The sequence below is a fragment of the Drosophila persimilis genome, unplaced genomic scaffold (genome assembly GCF_003286085.1).
Source record: "Drosophila persimilis strain 14011-0111.01,24,50 unplaced genomic scaffold, DperRS2 tig00000663-arrow-arrow-pilon, whole genome shotgun sequence".
Taxonomy (NCBI): domain Eukaryota; kingdom Metazoa; phylum Arthropoda; class Insecta; order Diptera; family Drosophilidae; genus Drosophila; species Drosophila persimilis.
Genome location: NW_020825331.1, coordinates 352,474 through 367,463, shown reverse-complemented (window position 1 = coordinate 367,463; position 14,990 = coordinate 352,474). Strand labels below are relative to the sequence as shown.

Here is a 14,990-nt window from a genome sequence, read left to right as displayed (position 1 = left end):
GCGATAATTGATCATTGATAATTGATGCTCCGATTTTTTGTATTTTTCAAACAAATTTCTTTAGTAAATTATAGTATAAAAAAAAAGTAAATTAAAAAAATATATACATATATATCAAAAAATAATTAGTTTTTAATTTTTTTTTTTTTATCAATTTTACAGCTAACATTTAATTAACCAAAGACAAAATAATATACAAAATATCTCTTTTTCTTCAAGAGTTATATTGTTTATAAAAAGCCTTGGAATCCCAAACGGGAGAGAAAGGATAAAGAGTTAGCTATGAAACATTTTAGTTATCATATCCCTACAATTTTCTGGAAAATTTAATTCCTTTACTTTAATGATAAACCGAATAATAGAGACCAAATTGCTGTCTTTCCGAGGGGTTGGTTTCAAAGCACTTGCAAGAAATCGCATTCAAATTTACAGTATATTCGTCTCTTTCTTCTGTTGGCCAAGCCACACTGGAAGAGAGCGAAGGAAAGAGCGTAAGGGCTTTGTGGGGAGCTCATTTTGTAATCAAAATTTGCAGTATTATACTTTAAATGTTCATTGCTGTAAATAGCTCGTATTTCGGCTGAATAAATGAACAATTTGTAATTGGGATTGGGATTTGTATTAACTAACAAATCATTGATATTGAGGACACACCATTCGACTATCATGTGTTGTGTTCTGGATGTTTTTTGTGGAATATTGACTGGCTATAATGGCTAGAAATAATAGTATATGGATTAGTAATAATATATTAAGAGATCCTTGGATCCACTATGCTGCAATGGCGATATATTTCTTGAGATATACGCATCCATCGGAGGGCTAATACTCTTTTATAAACAAATGAATAGTGTTCCCTGATTTTTTGTAAACATTTTACATAATTCGCTTTTATTTTCCATCGTTATTTTTTTTTTGGTTTTGTTTTGTGTTAAATTATACATTTAATCGTATGTTAAGTTTTGGTTTTGTTTATGTCCTTGTGGGGCTTTCCTCGCCTTCTGTTCTGTGTGATGCTGTTCTGTTTGTGGAACATATCATAGGATATTTGTCATACTATTCATGTGTAATGCTATATGTAACAGTAACATAATATCTGTTTGTATGTATGTATGTACTATATGCTCGGAAGGTGTCATCTCTATAGGTGTCATCGTCTCTACACAGACGGGGTATATATAAATATATAGTAGCTTAGCTTTGATTACGATTACGATTACGATTACGATACAATATTATATAGCGAGAGTTATTTCTTTCGTATTTCGTATTTCGTGTTTCGTCTGGATCGTGGCGGATCCTTCATCGAATATTTTTATCAAAAGTGTGGCCAAAATGATGTTTGGACTCAGAGGTTCAGAGGTCAGAGGCCCTTCTCGTCTCGTCTCGTCTCGTCTCGCTTTCATCTGTAAAATATATCTCTTATGTTTCACATACACACGCACTCTCTCTCTCGCTCCCTCTCTCGCTTGCCTGCTATCTTCTATCTTTATCTTTCATTATATATATATTGTATGTTTTTCTTCTCTGTTTCTGTTTTCGTTTCTGTTTTAGCGCTTACAAAAATATCAATATTCAAAGAAGCAACAAGAAATCACATTAAGTTATTTTTTTGGTTTTTAGTTTTTGTTTTTCGTTTATCGTTTCCATCGTTTAGTTTTCTATACACAAAAAGCGTGCTACTGGCATTTACCTATGTCCCATACAATGTATATATAGTATGGTATCTGTATAATGTGTTGTATATATATATGTATAAACCTTTAACCGATAAACCTTTAGCCCTTTAGTGGAGGGAGTTTTGGTGCGCCTGCACTTACCAAAAAACATAGCAGCAATAGTAAAAAAGAATTTCTTTCGAAAGAAACAGAAGAAACAACATTTGCCTGAGAGAGAACGTTTCTTTGGTTTGGAAACCCAAAAAAAAAAAAAACAAAAACATATAACAAATCAAAATACAGTAACACATTTAACACATCTTGCTCTCTATATATAGGGTATATATAATGTATATATGTATATAATATGTTTGCGTATAAATACTCGTTTAATATATGTATATATATTCGTATTGTATGTATCATATTTTTGTTGTATATTAATTCTTCTAATACAATAACGCAATCAACTCAAACTCAACGTTTTTAGTTTTTTTTCTTTCTTTTTTCTTTAACAACATTTTTATAACATTTGTGTGTGTGTGTGTGTGTGTGTGTGGGGTCTACAATTGTTCGATCTGTTTATGGGATATAGCCGCAGGATCTACCCGAAGCTTCTAAAACTGAAACTGAAAATGTTGGTTTTTTTCCTTAAACCCTTTTGGATAACAAGGCCAAACAAAATCCAACCTAAGAAACGAACAATTGCAATCGAATATCATTAAATGTATGTAGGGGGCCTGCATGAATATGAATGCATTCAAACTCATTGAGTGACTCCGAAAAAAAAAGGATTTGAACGAAGTGGCGAATGCACGAATGCGAATGAGACGGAATGAATCCCAATATCCCTCTGCAGACCTCTAATATATGCACATATACATGCGTGTGTGTGTGTGTGTGTGTGAGTGTATATATATCTGATCATTTGCTAAATTGGTAAAAAATAACATTAACAACAATTGGCCCACAGCCTCGGGCCACGAAAGCCCAAGCCGAAAACCTTCGCACAGCATCGCAAATGTATGTATATGGTATTTGGTATTTGGTATTTGTTATATAGTGTATATATGTATATGTGGATGGTTCCATCCCCATACAAAAAGTATAAATATGTAACTGCTTCTATATATGTGGAATGGCTGTATACATGTACATATATAGCATCTTATCTGTATATCATATATTGTATATAGTAAATAGTATTTATTTCTTCTTCATTTACGTTGTTCATTTTCCTCTCATCTTTGTTCTACTTTACTCGACGTCACATCTCAGGTCACTACAATTTCCTTAATTAAGCTAAATTTCAATTAACTTCTGCATCGCATCTTAGGCGACTCCCAGCCGTTTCTATAAAAATATAACAAACAAAAAAAAAGCCCAAAACCTCATTCGAGAGCTTCAGCTAATTGCCATCTACTACATATCATATGCACTATGTGTATGCCGTGTGCGGGTATGTCTAGGCGCAGTTTCTATCCAACATTCTATGATCTATGGTGCTCTCTACTAGTACATCGCATGCTCAATACTGATCGGCAAGTACGGGTACGAATACGGATACGGATACGGGGACACATCTACGGTTATGGTTGTGGCTATGGTTATGGTTATGGTAACGCGTGTTGCGCTTGCGGTTACGGTTACGATTACGGCTCCCTTCTTCACTTGTTCTCGATGATGGTCTGCAGCTGAAGGACCAGACTGCGGGACAGCTGCAGAATCGATTGGGCATTGTGGCGTTCGGCCATTTCTGCAAGAGAATCGACTATGAATCGAATAATCTAAAAGCAGTCGGTGTTCGCATACCATTGAAGAACTTGATGACATCGGTAAAGTCCATGCTGTTGGAGAGGATGATGTCGCGATAGGTCTCCAGCAGGGCCAGGGCCAGGAAGAGGACGAAGTTTCCAGATGCCACGTGCTTGGCCGCCCAGATCACCTCCCAAGTGGCAAAGACATCGTCGTAGACGAGCTCCCTCTTGAAGTCCAAGAGGAACCAGCGGTAGCAGAAGTAGAAGTGCGTGTAGTCCCCGTTCGAGTCCATCAGATCATACATCTCCGAGTCGAGGATTTGTATGAGAGATCTGCCATTAAGAGAAGATTATAAGCATATAACAGGCGTAAAGAAGATCAGATCAGATCCTACCGCATGTTGGCAAAGTGCATGTCCATGGCACCGCCGCTGGGAAAGTTCTCGATCATGCGCTCCATGAGCTTGCAGAAGCAGCTGTAGCTCAGGGACTCGTCGTCGAAGATGACCAGCAGTGGGGCCACCAGATCGCACATGCCCTGCATGTAGCCCACGTCCAGATGCTCCCACACATACGTGGATATCACGTTGCGCAGCTTGTCCAGATTCTCGTTGGCAAAGTACCAGTAGTTGCGATCGCATCTCTGCACATCCTTCTCGATCCGATGCAGATTGAGGCCGAACTGTTCGAGCAGCTCGACGCTGTAGACGCCGCCATTGGAGCTGGCCGGGGAGACGCAAGCGGACTTTGGCTCCTGCAGGGCATCCAGGGAGGCCACCACCGTGATGTCATCGTTCATGGGTGACATGAGGCTGGTCTTGCGTGAGGTGAAATCTTCGGTGGTCTCGTCGTCGTTGCACTGCACATCCAGGGCATCCAGGGAGGCGGCCTCTGTGATGATCACGGACGTGGATGGGTGCTCCTCCTCATGCTCATGCTCTGCTTCCTCGCCCTGCCCGTCCCGACGCACATCATCGGCGCTGTGGAACTTACTCAACAGACCGCAGGACTCTGGCTCTACCTCTGGCTCTGTCTCTGTCTCTGGCTCTGGCTCCATTTCCTCTTCTGGCTCCTCCTCCTTGACATCCACCATGTCTACGAACTCATTGCCGACCGTCTCATAGCTGCTGGTGGAGGGCGAGCTCTTGATGCTCAGCAGCAGGATGTTCCCGCCGGCGTCCAGCCCGAGACCCATATCCCCCTCCGCCTCAGAGTCAGCGAAGCAGTTCTCCTGCAGGTGCAGCGGCTCCATGCAGTCGAGATTCTGGAACTCCAGCATCAACTGCTCGCTCAGCTGCGGCATGAGTCGGCCATCCTCCTGCTCCAGCTCATGCTCCTGCTCCTGGTCCAGCTCCTCATCCGATTTCTCGTTTCCTTCCTCTTCAGGCTGCTCCTCAGCCTCTGCTGCCAGTTCGGGATCATCGGACAGATCTCCAGGATCGGATATATCGGAGAAATCGTTATCATCAAACACGTTGTTCTCACCCTCATCTGCGCCCAGCTCCGCCTCATCGTGGCCAAGACCACGCTCCAGCTCCAGCTCCAGCTCCCGTGTGCCATTGGTCATTGGCCGTGCAGCATTCGGACCAGCAGCTGCAGCATCAGCTCCAGCGCCAGCCTCATTGGCATTGGCCGCCAGTCGCGCCTGTTCCGCACTAAGTTTCGCCACGGCCAGCGCTGTCTTCTCCTTCTCCCGCTGCCGGACAATCGCCTCCACAGCCAGCCACTCGCTCATCGTCGTCTCGTAGTAGTGCTTGCAGGTCTCGTCCTGTTTCTTACGCTCCTCGCAGGTGGACCCAAAGGCGTAGTGGCCCAGCAGATAGGGCCACACCTCCTTGCGCAGATCCGGCTGTACGCCGCCAAAGTAGACCAAGCGATAGAGCTCCAGTTCGCCAGAGACAACGCCATCCACGTGCATCTCCAGCCACTTCTGTCTGGTGAGGCCCTCCTCGTCGGCAGCCACTGTGAAGAGTAGAGGGGTAGATTGTACAGCAAAGGAAGCATAGACTTCCAAAAGAGCGAAGAACCCATTGGAGGGGGGGAATCGGGCACTTACAATCGGGCATAATGCGGCCATAGACCAGTCCGGATAGATGGGTCCGCACCGTGGATAGATGACGGCAATAGGCCAGCCAGCCGTAGAAGGCGCGCGAGATGATCTGCCGGCGCATGGTGGAGCACACGAGCTCAATGCTGGCCGTCTGACTGGCCTGGATCAAGGGCGGATCGCTGCTGCTCTGATCGATGGAGAGACTCTTGCTGGAGCAGTCGCTGCTGCCGGTGGTGGAGCAGCTGCCCAAGTGCTTGCGGCGCGGACTCGAGCGCCCCAGCTCCAGGATGGGGTGCGTGGCCACTGCGAAGAGGGGAGGGGGGATGCATGAGTACAGATTGATCGATCAGTTAATTGCACAGAAACTCGACTCTTACAGAACTCCTCGTGCTGGCTCTTGCTGACCACGCGAAAGACATAGTCGATGGGCGTCTCGTCGCTGGAGGAGGCCTCCATAACGGAGGGCAGTATATGCCGGCGCACGCTCTTCGGCCAGGGGAACAGCTTGCCAATGCCGCGCTGCGACCAGAGCGGCGGATCCAGCTGTCCGTGCGGCAGCAGGCCCGTCTCCAGGCAGCTGAGGAACGCCTGCAGGTGTCCGCCCTCGGGAAAATGGATGGGCGGACGCTGCACCCCGTCCTGGCCGACCAGGATGATGGTGCCGCCGGTATCCCCGCCACGATTCTGGTGACAGTGCACGTAGACGATCTCGTCCACGTTGATATTGAGGGCATAGCTCCAGTAGAAGCTCTTGTCGCTGTTGTCCCCGTCGTTGTAGCCGTTCATCAGCTGATTCGGTGTCCACTTGATGGTCAGCGACTGGATGCTCTGATGGAGGCTCAGATAGCCGGGCATCGGCTCGGACACGTCCTTGGGCAGGACGAGTACATTGTTCTTGCCATAGAGGAGGGTGGTCCGCGAATTCTGGTGCAGCGACTCCACATAGTCCTTGGCCACGCTCGCCGGCGAGCAGGCCTTGAAGCTGCCGCTGCTCGTGTCCTCCGAGCTGGTGTGCAGGCTCCTCTTAAAGTTAATGATCGGCCGATGGCAGGTGGGTGGTGTGCGGTTGCCCGAGCTTATCCGATGCCGCTGCACCTGAGAACACAAAAGAGAAGCAGAAAAGGTGATCAGATCCAGCTGTAGAGGACGCGCGGAGGCACTTACCAGCTCATCGGCATGCGGATCGGACCAATAATGGTCGGCTGTCTTGGCCCGCGTAAACTCCAGGGCGCAGGGCCCCACCAGCAGGGAGCTGAGAATGGATCCATAATCGGCGTCGGCGACCAGCGCCTCGCGATCATAGTAGTTGCTGGCATTGCCCACCAGATGCTCGATGATCTTGGCCAGCCGCTTCTCGTACAGCGCCAGCCGTATCCACAGGTACTTGCCCAACGGTGTCCCGGCGCCTCCCAGGACACCGCCGCCGCCGCCGCCGCCGCCTGCCCCATTGGAGACCGTATTGATGGTGGTCACGGAGCTGCTGCTGCAACTGCTGCCCGTTTGCTTGCTGATCAGCTTGGGCTTGATGATGCTGTCGCTGCTGGAGGACGAACGCTTGCCGCTCACCGCGCTGCTCTCGTGGGCCAGCTCCAGCTCGAGCAGGCGCCGGCTCACGTAGTCCGCCTCCGGACAGATTTTGGCTATCTTCTGGATGAGGGCCGTTGTCGAGGAGGTCTTGAACAGCCCGAGGGCCCGACGGCGCAGCCCATGGCTGAGGCAGGCCTCCACCGCGCCGCAGAGCGACGTCACCGAGCTGCTCTCCTCGTGGACGTACTTCTTGGTCACCGCCTCCTCCATCAGTTGCTTCACCTCCTTCTTGACGCTGGCTATCAGCCGCTCCTTGAGCTCGGTCTCGGCTGTGCGGTGGTGGATGGGCGATGGGCGATGTGGGATGTGGGATGGAAATCGGAAATTAATGCGACTCAAGCGTAATTTGTTGCCCTGGTCCTCTCTCTTTCTTGTCTGCTAATGACACCCCAATCGCAATCCCAATCCCAATCCCTATTAGGGATCGCCCCTCCCATAAATATGCTTTGATTGATTGCACATGCCCCGAGACCCATGTGGACTCCTCTCCTCACCTCGCCTCATCATTCCGTTTCGTTTTGTTTCGTTTCGGAGCCCCAGACCGACGTCAATCATTTTGTCATCGCTGTGAATTTTGGTTCTGTTTGCTCCTGTGCACAAATCCGTCGTCCCTCTGCCTCTTAAAGCCTCATAGGCTCATGCCTCATGCCTCATGCCTCATGCTTACATAAATACTTATGTACGATACGAAAACGATACGCACTTCTGTGTGTATGCATGTGATGGCCTGTGTGGCGTACAGTGCGCTTCGTTGCCATAAGAACGCATGCATAACGCACAACAGAAGACTCACGAGTGTCACGTTGTGATGCACGCACATCAGCCCACGTGTAATTGCAGGTGAATCAGGCAGGGGCACTGGGTTCTGGGAACCCCCTGGCAGCTGACAGCTGTCTGAGACACATATCTGATGACTGCATCATCATCCCAAACGATTAAACATTGAAAAAGGGGGAGAAAGGATTTAAAGAATTAAAACACACAGATTTAAAAAAAAAAATTAATAATAATAATAAATTAATTTATTCAAAAGAGAACAATTTTTATTAAGAAAACGAAAAATAAATCACTTTATTTAATTAAATTAAAAATTAGTTTATTAATGATGATATTAATGATATTAATATATGTAAATAAATACATCATTAAATACTAAATAATAATAAGTAAATGCAAATATAAAAATCATTAAATACTCAATAAATAAAATACATAAAAAAAGTAAAAAAATAAAATTAAAATAAAATCTGAATAAAATACTACAAAAATGATTAAATTATTTACAAGTGTCATATTGCTCGATAGTCGGAACATAAATATTCTTAAATATAGAAGAGAATTGTTCAGAAGTTCAGTTCATTTCATAAAGTTTATTGAATTCCTAAGATTTATTTTTTAACAAACTTTTGTGTTTTAAACAAAATTCATAAATAAGTTCTTTTCTGAATTGCAAGGCAAATAAAATAACCTGAAAAGGGCATATTCGCTCGAATTCAATTATGAAAATAAGTTTCTTTGGAATAGCAAAACAAAAAGCTTTCCCATCGCAAAGTTTTAAGCATTGAGAAAGAGTGAGACAAAGGGAAGTATACCCTTCTCATTATTCAGACTATCAGATAAATATCAGATAAATATATATATAGTATATTCGGTATTTAAAAGTATCTAAACGGTATCAAGAATCATGCAATCTGTCTTAATATTCTCCTTTATAATCTCTAAAAAATCTATTTACCATGGAAAATCGCAATTTCGTCAGCATAAAATTTTAAACACGACTACAATGATTTCAAAAATTACACTATGCGACAAAACTAAAAGTTTTGAGTGTATTTAGCTTGAGATAAAAATATATATGATAAAAAAATAAATCATCCAGCCCTACAGATGAATAGATCACATCCGCATATTTAATTTTAATAAAAAAAATAGTAATTTTTTAAATAATTATTGGCTTAAAAGAGCCCCTTTCATACGATTTTTTGTTTGTATCGATACTGACTGTCGATACTAGCCAAAAATGCTAGATCTAGCCTGAACTATGCTAAAATGGCAACAGCACTGGTTAGCAGACCGAAGGGCGCTGCCGCATGTAGCGCGACACATATTTTATGAGTTTTTCCAAGCTATTTTGTCACAAAAACCAATTCCAAGCCCTATTATAGTTGTGTTATAGAATATAAACAGATTTTATCTTGAATCGTTGACGAAGTTTGCGATTCGATTCGATGTAAAAATTGTCGACATGGAGGAAAGCAATCAAAATGGGAAGCAACTCATGGTCTTACAATTTTCCAAACACACTGTATTCTACTGTATACGGTATACTGTGTATGTACAATAGTATGTATGTATGGGTTATACCCTGTATTGGTCCATATACAAAATATGCTAATAGGGTATAAGCAACGCCAGGAGCTGGGGGCCAGAGAGCGCCACAACTCCAAGGAGAGGCGCGCGCTTCTAATTAGAATGGAAATAAAGGATTTACGCAGCTACGTGACATGGCCCGGCAATGCCCGGCAGGACAGCCCCCCAAACACACACACATTCACAGAGAACAACAAAAACAACTCCCGAAAATCGATAAGGGAGCAAAACATTTACATCGGAGGAGGAGGAGGAGGAGGAGTGGGAGGTGGAGGTGGAGGCGATGGGGCTGACAAAATTGCAACAGCGCTGACAACAGAGACAATCTCAGTCTCTTCTCTGTCTCGCTCTGTGTGAAAAGCGGCAACGTTGCAGGTTTAACAGCCACCAAACAAAAATGTACACAAAAGATAATATTATTTTAAGTGCCGAAACAGACACAACAGACAGAACGGAGGCAGAGAGGGAGAGAGGCACAGAGACAGTGAGAGCAGAAAGTACATAAGCCGACATTGGTCCTAAGTTGTTTATTCTCATTTTCTCATTTCTTTTGCAATTTGCAATTGCCGCCCCCGTCCGTCCTTAAGTGGGAAAGCATTTCAATAAACAACAATCGAGAGTCAAGACCCACCCCAATACTCAATGCCCCACCACCCCACCACCCCACCACCAATAGATATAGTAACCTTGACTGGCGGTGGCGATGCTAAAAAACTTCCTTGAATTATAACCTTACACTTTGTACCACAGGACTCCCGGCCCTACCCTCCCGACGCCACTCCCGTTACGAGGGTAGCAAAGCCATGCCACGCAGAGTGGGGGAAAGAGATAGAGACAGAGAGAGGCAGAGAGGCACACCTGCTAGAGAGAGAGAGAGAGTGGATGAGTGTGCGAGAGGCAAAGGCCACACACTTGACCCTGAACAACATAAAACAGCTGATGACAGGGCTAAAACGAAACGAAACGAAACGACAAACCGGCAAGAAGAGCAGGCGCAAATGAGACGGCGGCAAGCGGCAACAGCAACAGCAATAGCACGGCTGAAAGACGATGCCAGTGCTGCCTGCCCCGTGTGGCACACTCTGGGCTGTAATCAGAAAGGGATGGCGCATGCATTTTGCTGTTTCCTTTAATTTGCTCCCAGTTACAGGGAGAAAGCTCTACCTTACACACGCACACACGCACACACACACCGTGAAAAGGAAAAGGAACCACCCAACCATATTGTAAGTGGAAGCGGGGACCAAACATATGTTTGTTACCCAACAAAGGACGCACACGCATACTCGTACACACGTGTTGGCTCCTCGTGTGCTCGTCTATTATGTATATACACACATGGCTCACTCCACCCCTCCGCCTCCGTCTCATCCAAAGCTCAAGTTGCAAGCAAGAACAGCCACAGGAATGGCAGGCAGCAGGCATCCGGCACAGATGGAGAACCACAAAAGTCTCTACCGCTAATCAGATTAAGTAGAAAGAAATCAACTAATTGGAGAGTGCAACAGGAGATACAGAAGAGTCGTGTCCTCCCACAACAAGCTCTGCACCCAGAGAAAATATCAAACCTCAGCCTCATACCCAAGTCTTGTCACTACTTTGCACATGACTGTACATTTAGGTAAAATAGTGATTCACCCAATACTGATTTACTTTCAAGTGCAGGTGTGCGAAGAGCCAAAGACCTGTTTCCTACTGCCTGTTACTGATATCTAATTGAATAAACTATGGCCTTGTTAGAGGTCTAGCCGTGGCCATGGTACGGAAGTAGCGTTCCTCCTAGGGCTTCTCTGATTACTTAATTACCAGGCAATTTGATGAGTTTCAAATGCGGGGCTCCCCCGTCAGAAGTCGAAAGACAGGAAGTGGGTGCGTGGTGCGGCTAACCGAGCGTAATGCCATCAAGTATACGTACGGTTGCGTCTATAATGCAATTACCTGTCGCCGTTTGACATTAAAAACCGATAATTGGCCTCTCTCCACGTCCACGTTCACGTTCACGTTTTTCTCATTAAAAATACAAGCAAACGTTGCCCGTTAGAATAAAATCAAAGCCACTGCCACGGCCATAGACATTGAAGATTAATGCGAAAATGAGTCTTGTTTGGCCCTGAACTTTAGCATTTCTCATGGTCTTTATTGCGCCATTTAATTAAGGTGAAATGGGGGGAAATTGCAACCAAAATCGATGGCAATTAGAGCAGATTTCAATTTCACATCAAAGCCGCACAGGTGCACAGCCAGAGATAGATAGAGAGAGAGAGACTGCAACCTGCTGCGGGGACCACCTGTCAACCGACAAAACCAACGACAGTCGACAGTCGACATTCTCGTATTTTATTTTGATTAATTTCTGCAACCCTCCACCCATACACACACACACAAACACAATGCTAAACTCTCGTACGTATATACATAGGTATGTGTCTGCTCTCCGTTTGTTATTCCATTCCACATACAATATATGTACATATGTACGTGTATACATATCTATTGGAATGTATCCCTATATACCCCGAGAAGTATGCTATGGCTGATGGTCGGTCTCTTATGTACTCACACATCAAACACCCAGTCCCCCACCCCCAACATCCACCGTCTACCCCCGACCCTCCTCAACAGTTTAGTCGAGCAATTACAAAAAAAAAAATACAAAAAACATTTTTGCTGGCCTGAACTTTCAATATATGTATGTATTTACAGTGATGCTCTCTGTATGGGCAACAAGAGAGCAAATCTCTGGATGGCAAAAGATCTTGAGAGCCAATTTGTAAATAGTTTTTCAAATAAACAAACAAAAATGGAGCCTGCCTAAGAATGGATCTTCCTCTATCTACTCCATTTACTGAGGTACAGAGACGTGCTCACGCTCACAAATATGCATTGATCGTTAACATTGAAGGGCACTCCCCTAGCGGGATATTTCAGCCACATCAGACTTTCATATGCAGGGCCTGAAGGAGATCTATTCGATAACATTTCAGCAGTGTCTCAGCCCGAATTGGGAAACAATATTTTAAAGTTTATTTCAATTGGCTGTTCTTTGGAACGGCTATTATTTTGTTTGTTTTTCATGTATTTCCAAGTCTGCTCTAATTTAACCTTTTACATACATAATTTATCCTGGAAATTCGACATAGTCTTCCTATACTTGTGGATGGAAACTGTACTTTCCAAATCTTACTAAAAAATCGTGTCAAATATTGATACAATGAATATAAAAAGAAGCAGAAAATTATTATTTGTTTCATTAACAGCCAAGCTCCGGCTATTGCAAATCGCAAGAGTTGCGAGTTAACTGTCAAATCGCAAAAGTGCGTGCTCCGGTTTTCGCAAATCTTAAGATTACATAAATGACAGATCAACTATCGATATTCTTTTGGTTTCATATAATGCGACTGGCAAAACGAAGGCATATTCAATTAAAATATTAAAATTTCCATAAGCAAGACAGATTTTGTTCTCAAGTAAAAAAACGCGAAACACTATCAATACGAAAAAGTTGCGAAAGCCGGAGCACACAGATTTCAATTCGTACGACTTTCTCCGAACTCAAACCGAAGCATGGCTGTACATCAAGCTCTTTCAATGAATCAATTTCACTGATTGTGCAAGTAAAAAGCATATATTTTAGCATCATAATCTACCAACTCTATCAGACTGTATATAGCAGATGCAATATGAAACATAGTATAAGCAGTTAAACTTCCATAACTCGAACGTCTGTATCTGGAAAATGGTATATTCGGAACTAAAACTGGTGGCTGCGTTTAGGGAGCACATAGCATCCAATTCTGTAAGTCAAAATCTCTATAAGTCGAACGTGTTCTTTGGATAATACTGGTTTTACTTATGGAAGCTCAACTGTATAATCGAAGAAAAATTTGTATAGTTTTGATAGGTCATTGATTAAATACTCGTAATTACGGATAACTGTAAGTAAAGGTCAAATCCGGTCAGCTTCTGATACAATCAATTACAATATAATCGAATTATAGTCCGCAAAAATAATCAAATTATATTCCCAATTCCCCTTAGTCAGTGTGGCGCAATATTTTCGGCTTGCGTTTTCTCTTCTTTCTTTCCTTCTGGCGGAACGACGCCAAATCATTTCACTTTCGCACCTTCTTCTTCAGCAGCAGCGACGCTTACTACGCAGCAGCGACGCGACAGCCGAAACAACAACAAAAACACACCACACACATAAAATGGATACGCTGTGCGTGTGTGTATGTATGTATATGTAATTGGATTTTTTGTTTGCTGCTGCTGCTGCTGCTGCTGCTGGAATATGCTGCGAGTGAAATGAGTTGAGTAGGTCCAACGGTGCCAGAGAGAAGGGCGAGGACAGGGGTTCTGGCTTAGGTTCTAGGACTTTCACAGAAGGTAAAAGTTTCTCTCTCACACTTACCGCTGGTGGCATCGCCTGTGGTGCTGGCAGCGCCGCCGCTAAAACTCTGTAACATGTTCATTTTGCTGATGTTCCTGTGTGTCGATGGATGGGGGCGCACGCACGGCACGCGGTTGGGTTGTGTTGGTGGATGAAGATGAAGCGCCTTGCTTTTGCAATTCTCCTTTTTGCTCCCAGCTGCTGCTTCTTCCCGCTACTTCTGCTTTTGTTGCTCTGTCCGTTGCTTTTGCTCTTGTGACTGTTGCCTTTTGCGCCTCTCTCTCTCTCTCTTCTTTCGCTCGTGTCGCGTTCGCGTCCTTCTTATGTGGCTTAATTCTTTGGGCAAATATTTTCGGTTTCGTTTTGTTGTTTATGCTTTCGACTCTCTTGCTCTGCGCTCCGCTCACAGTGTGTCTCTGTCGCTCTCTTTCTGTTGGGTTTTGGGCTTTTGTTATTGCTGCCAGCTGCTTATGATTTTTGCTTTAGCCTTTGGATTTATTTTAGCAAAAAATTTGTATCAAAAAATGTTTCCTATATTTTCGTTGTATTTGGCGCTGCCTCTGCTGCTTTTTGTTGTATTTGTTGCATTCCACTATGTTTTACTACGACGCTTACACACACACACACAGACAAGCACAGCCGCACACACTCACGCTCACTTATATAAAAAAACAACAACTGCTGCTGCTGCTGCTGTATGTGTGTGTGTGGATCTTGTCTGTTGATGCTGCTGCTGCCCCACTGCTCCTTCAGCTTCTGCTGCTTTTGTAGTTGAAAATCCACACATATGTGCAGTGGTTTCTCTGTATACGTACATACACATGAATATTTTGATTAAAAATTTTATTTGTGCATTTTTATGCTTGTGCCTTTTGTGGCATACTTTCTTGGGCACTCGCTGCTGGCGCACTCGTTCGCTCTCTTCGCCCACTGTGCAGTGCTGGGGGCTCTGTGTGTGTGCTCGCTCGCTGCTGCTAAATTCCGCCCAAATTTTGCTACATAATAGAAGGAAAAAGAGGGTGTGGACAACAGCCAACACGGCTCAGAAAATGCAACGCACACAAGGTGAAATCCACCCCATTTGCCCAATATACCTTGTAGTCAAAAATCCCATTTTGTCTGCAAGGTCTGTTGTCCTCACAAGAGAGGTGAGGGTTCGTACGAACCTTGCAACTTGC

General features: G+C 44.4%; 1 protein-coding gene across 1 annotated transcript; it reads right to left on the bottom strand.

Moving 5' to 3' along the window:
• Positions 1-2,049: 2,049 nt before the first annotated feature.
• Positions 2,050-13,894, bottom strand: LOC6599377 (small G protein signaling modulator 1). The gene is made up of 7 exons (XM_026991398.1): positions 13,834-13,894; positions 6,630-7,321; positions 5,843-6,560; positions 5,472-5,768; positions 3,811-5,377; positions 3,471-3,748; positions 2,050-3,414 (listed from the first exon to the last, which is right to left on the bottom strand). Exons 1-7 carry the CDS (start codon positions 13,892-13,894, stop codon positions 3,326-3,328), a joined length of 3,702 nt encoding a protein of 1,233 aa, XP_026847199.1. The 3' UTR covers positions 2,050-3,325.
• Positions 13,895-14,990: the final 1,096 nt, after the last annotated feature.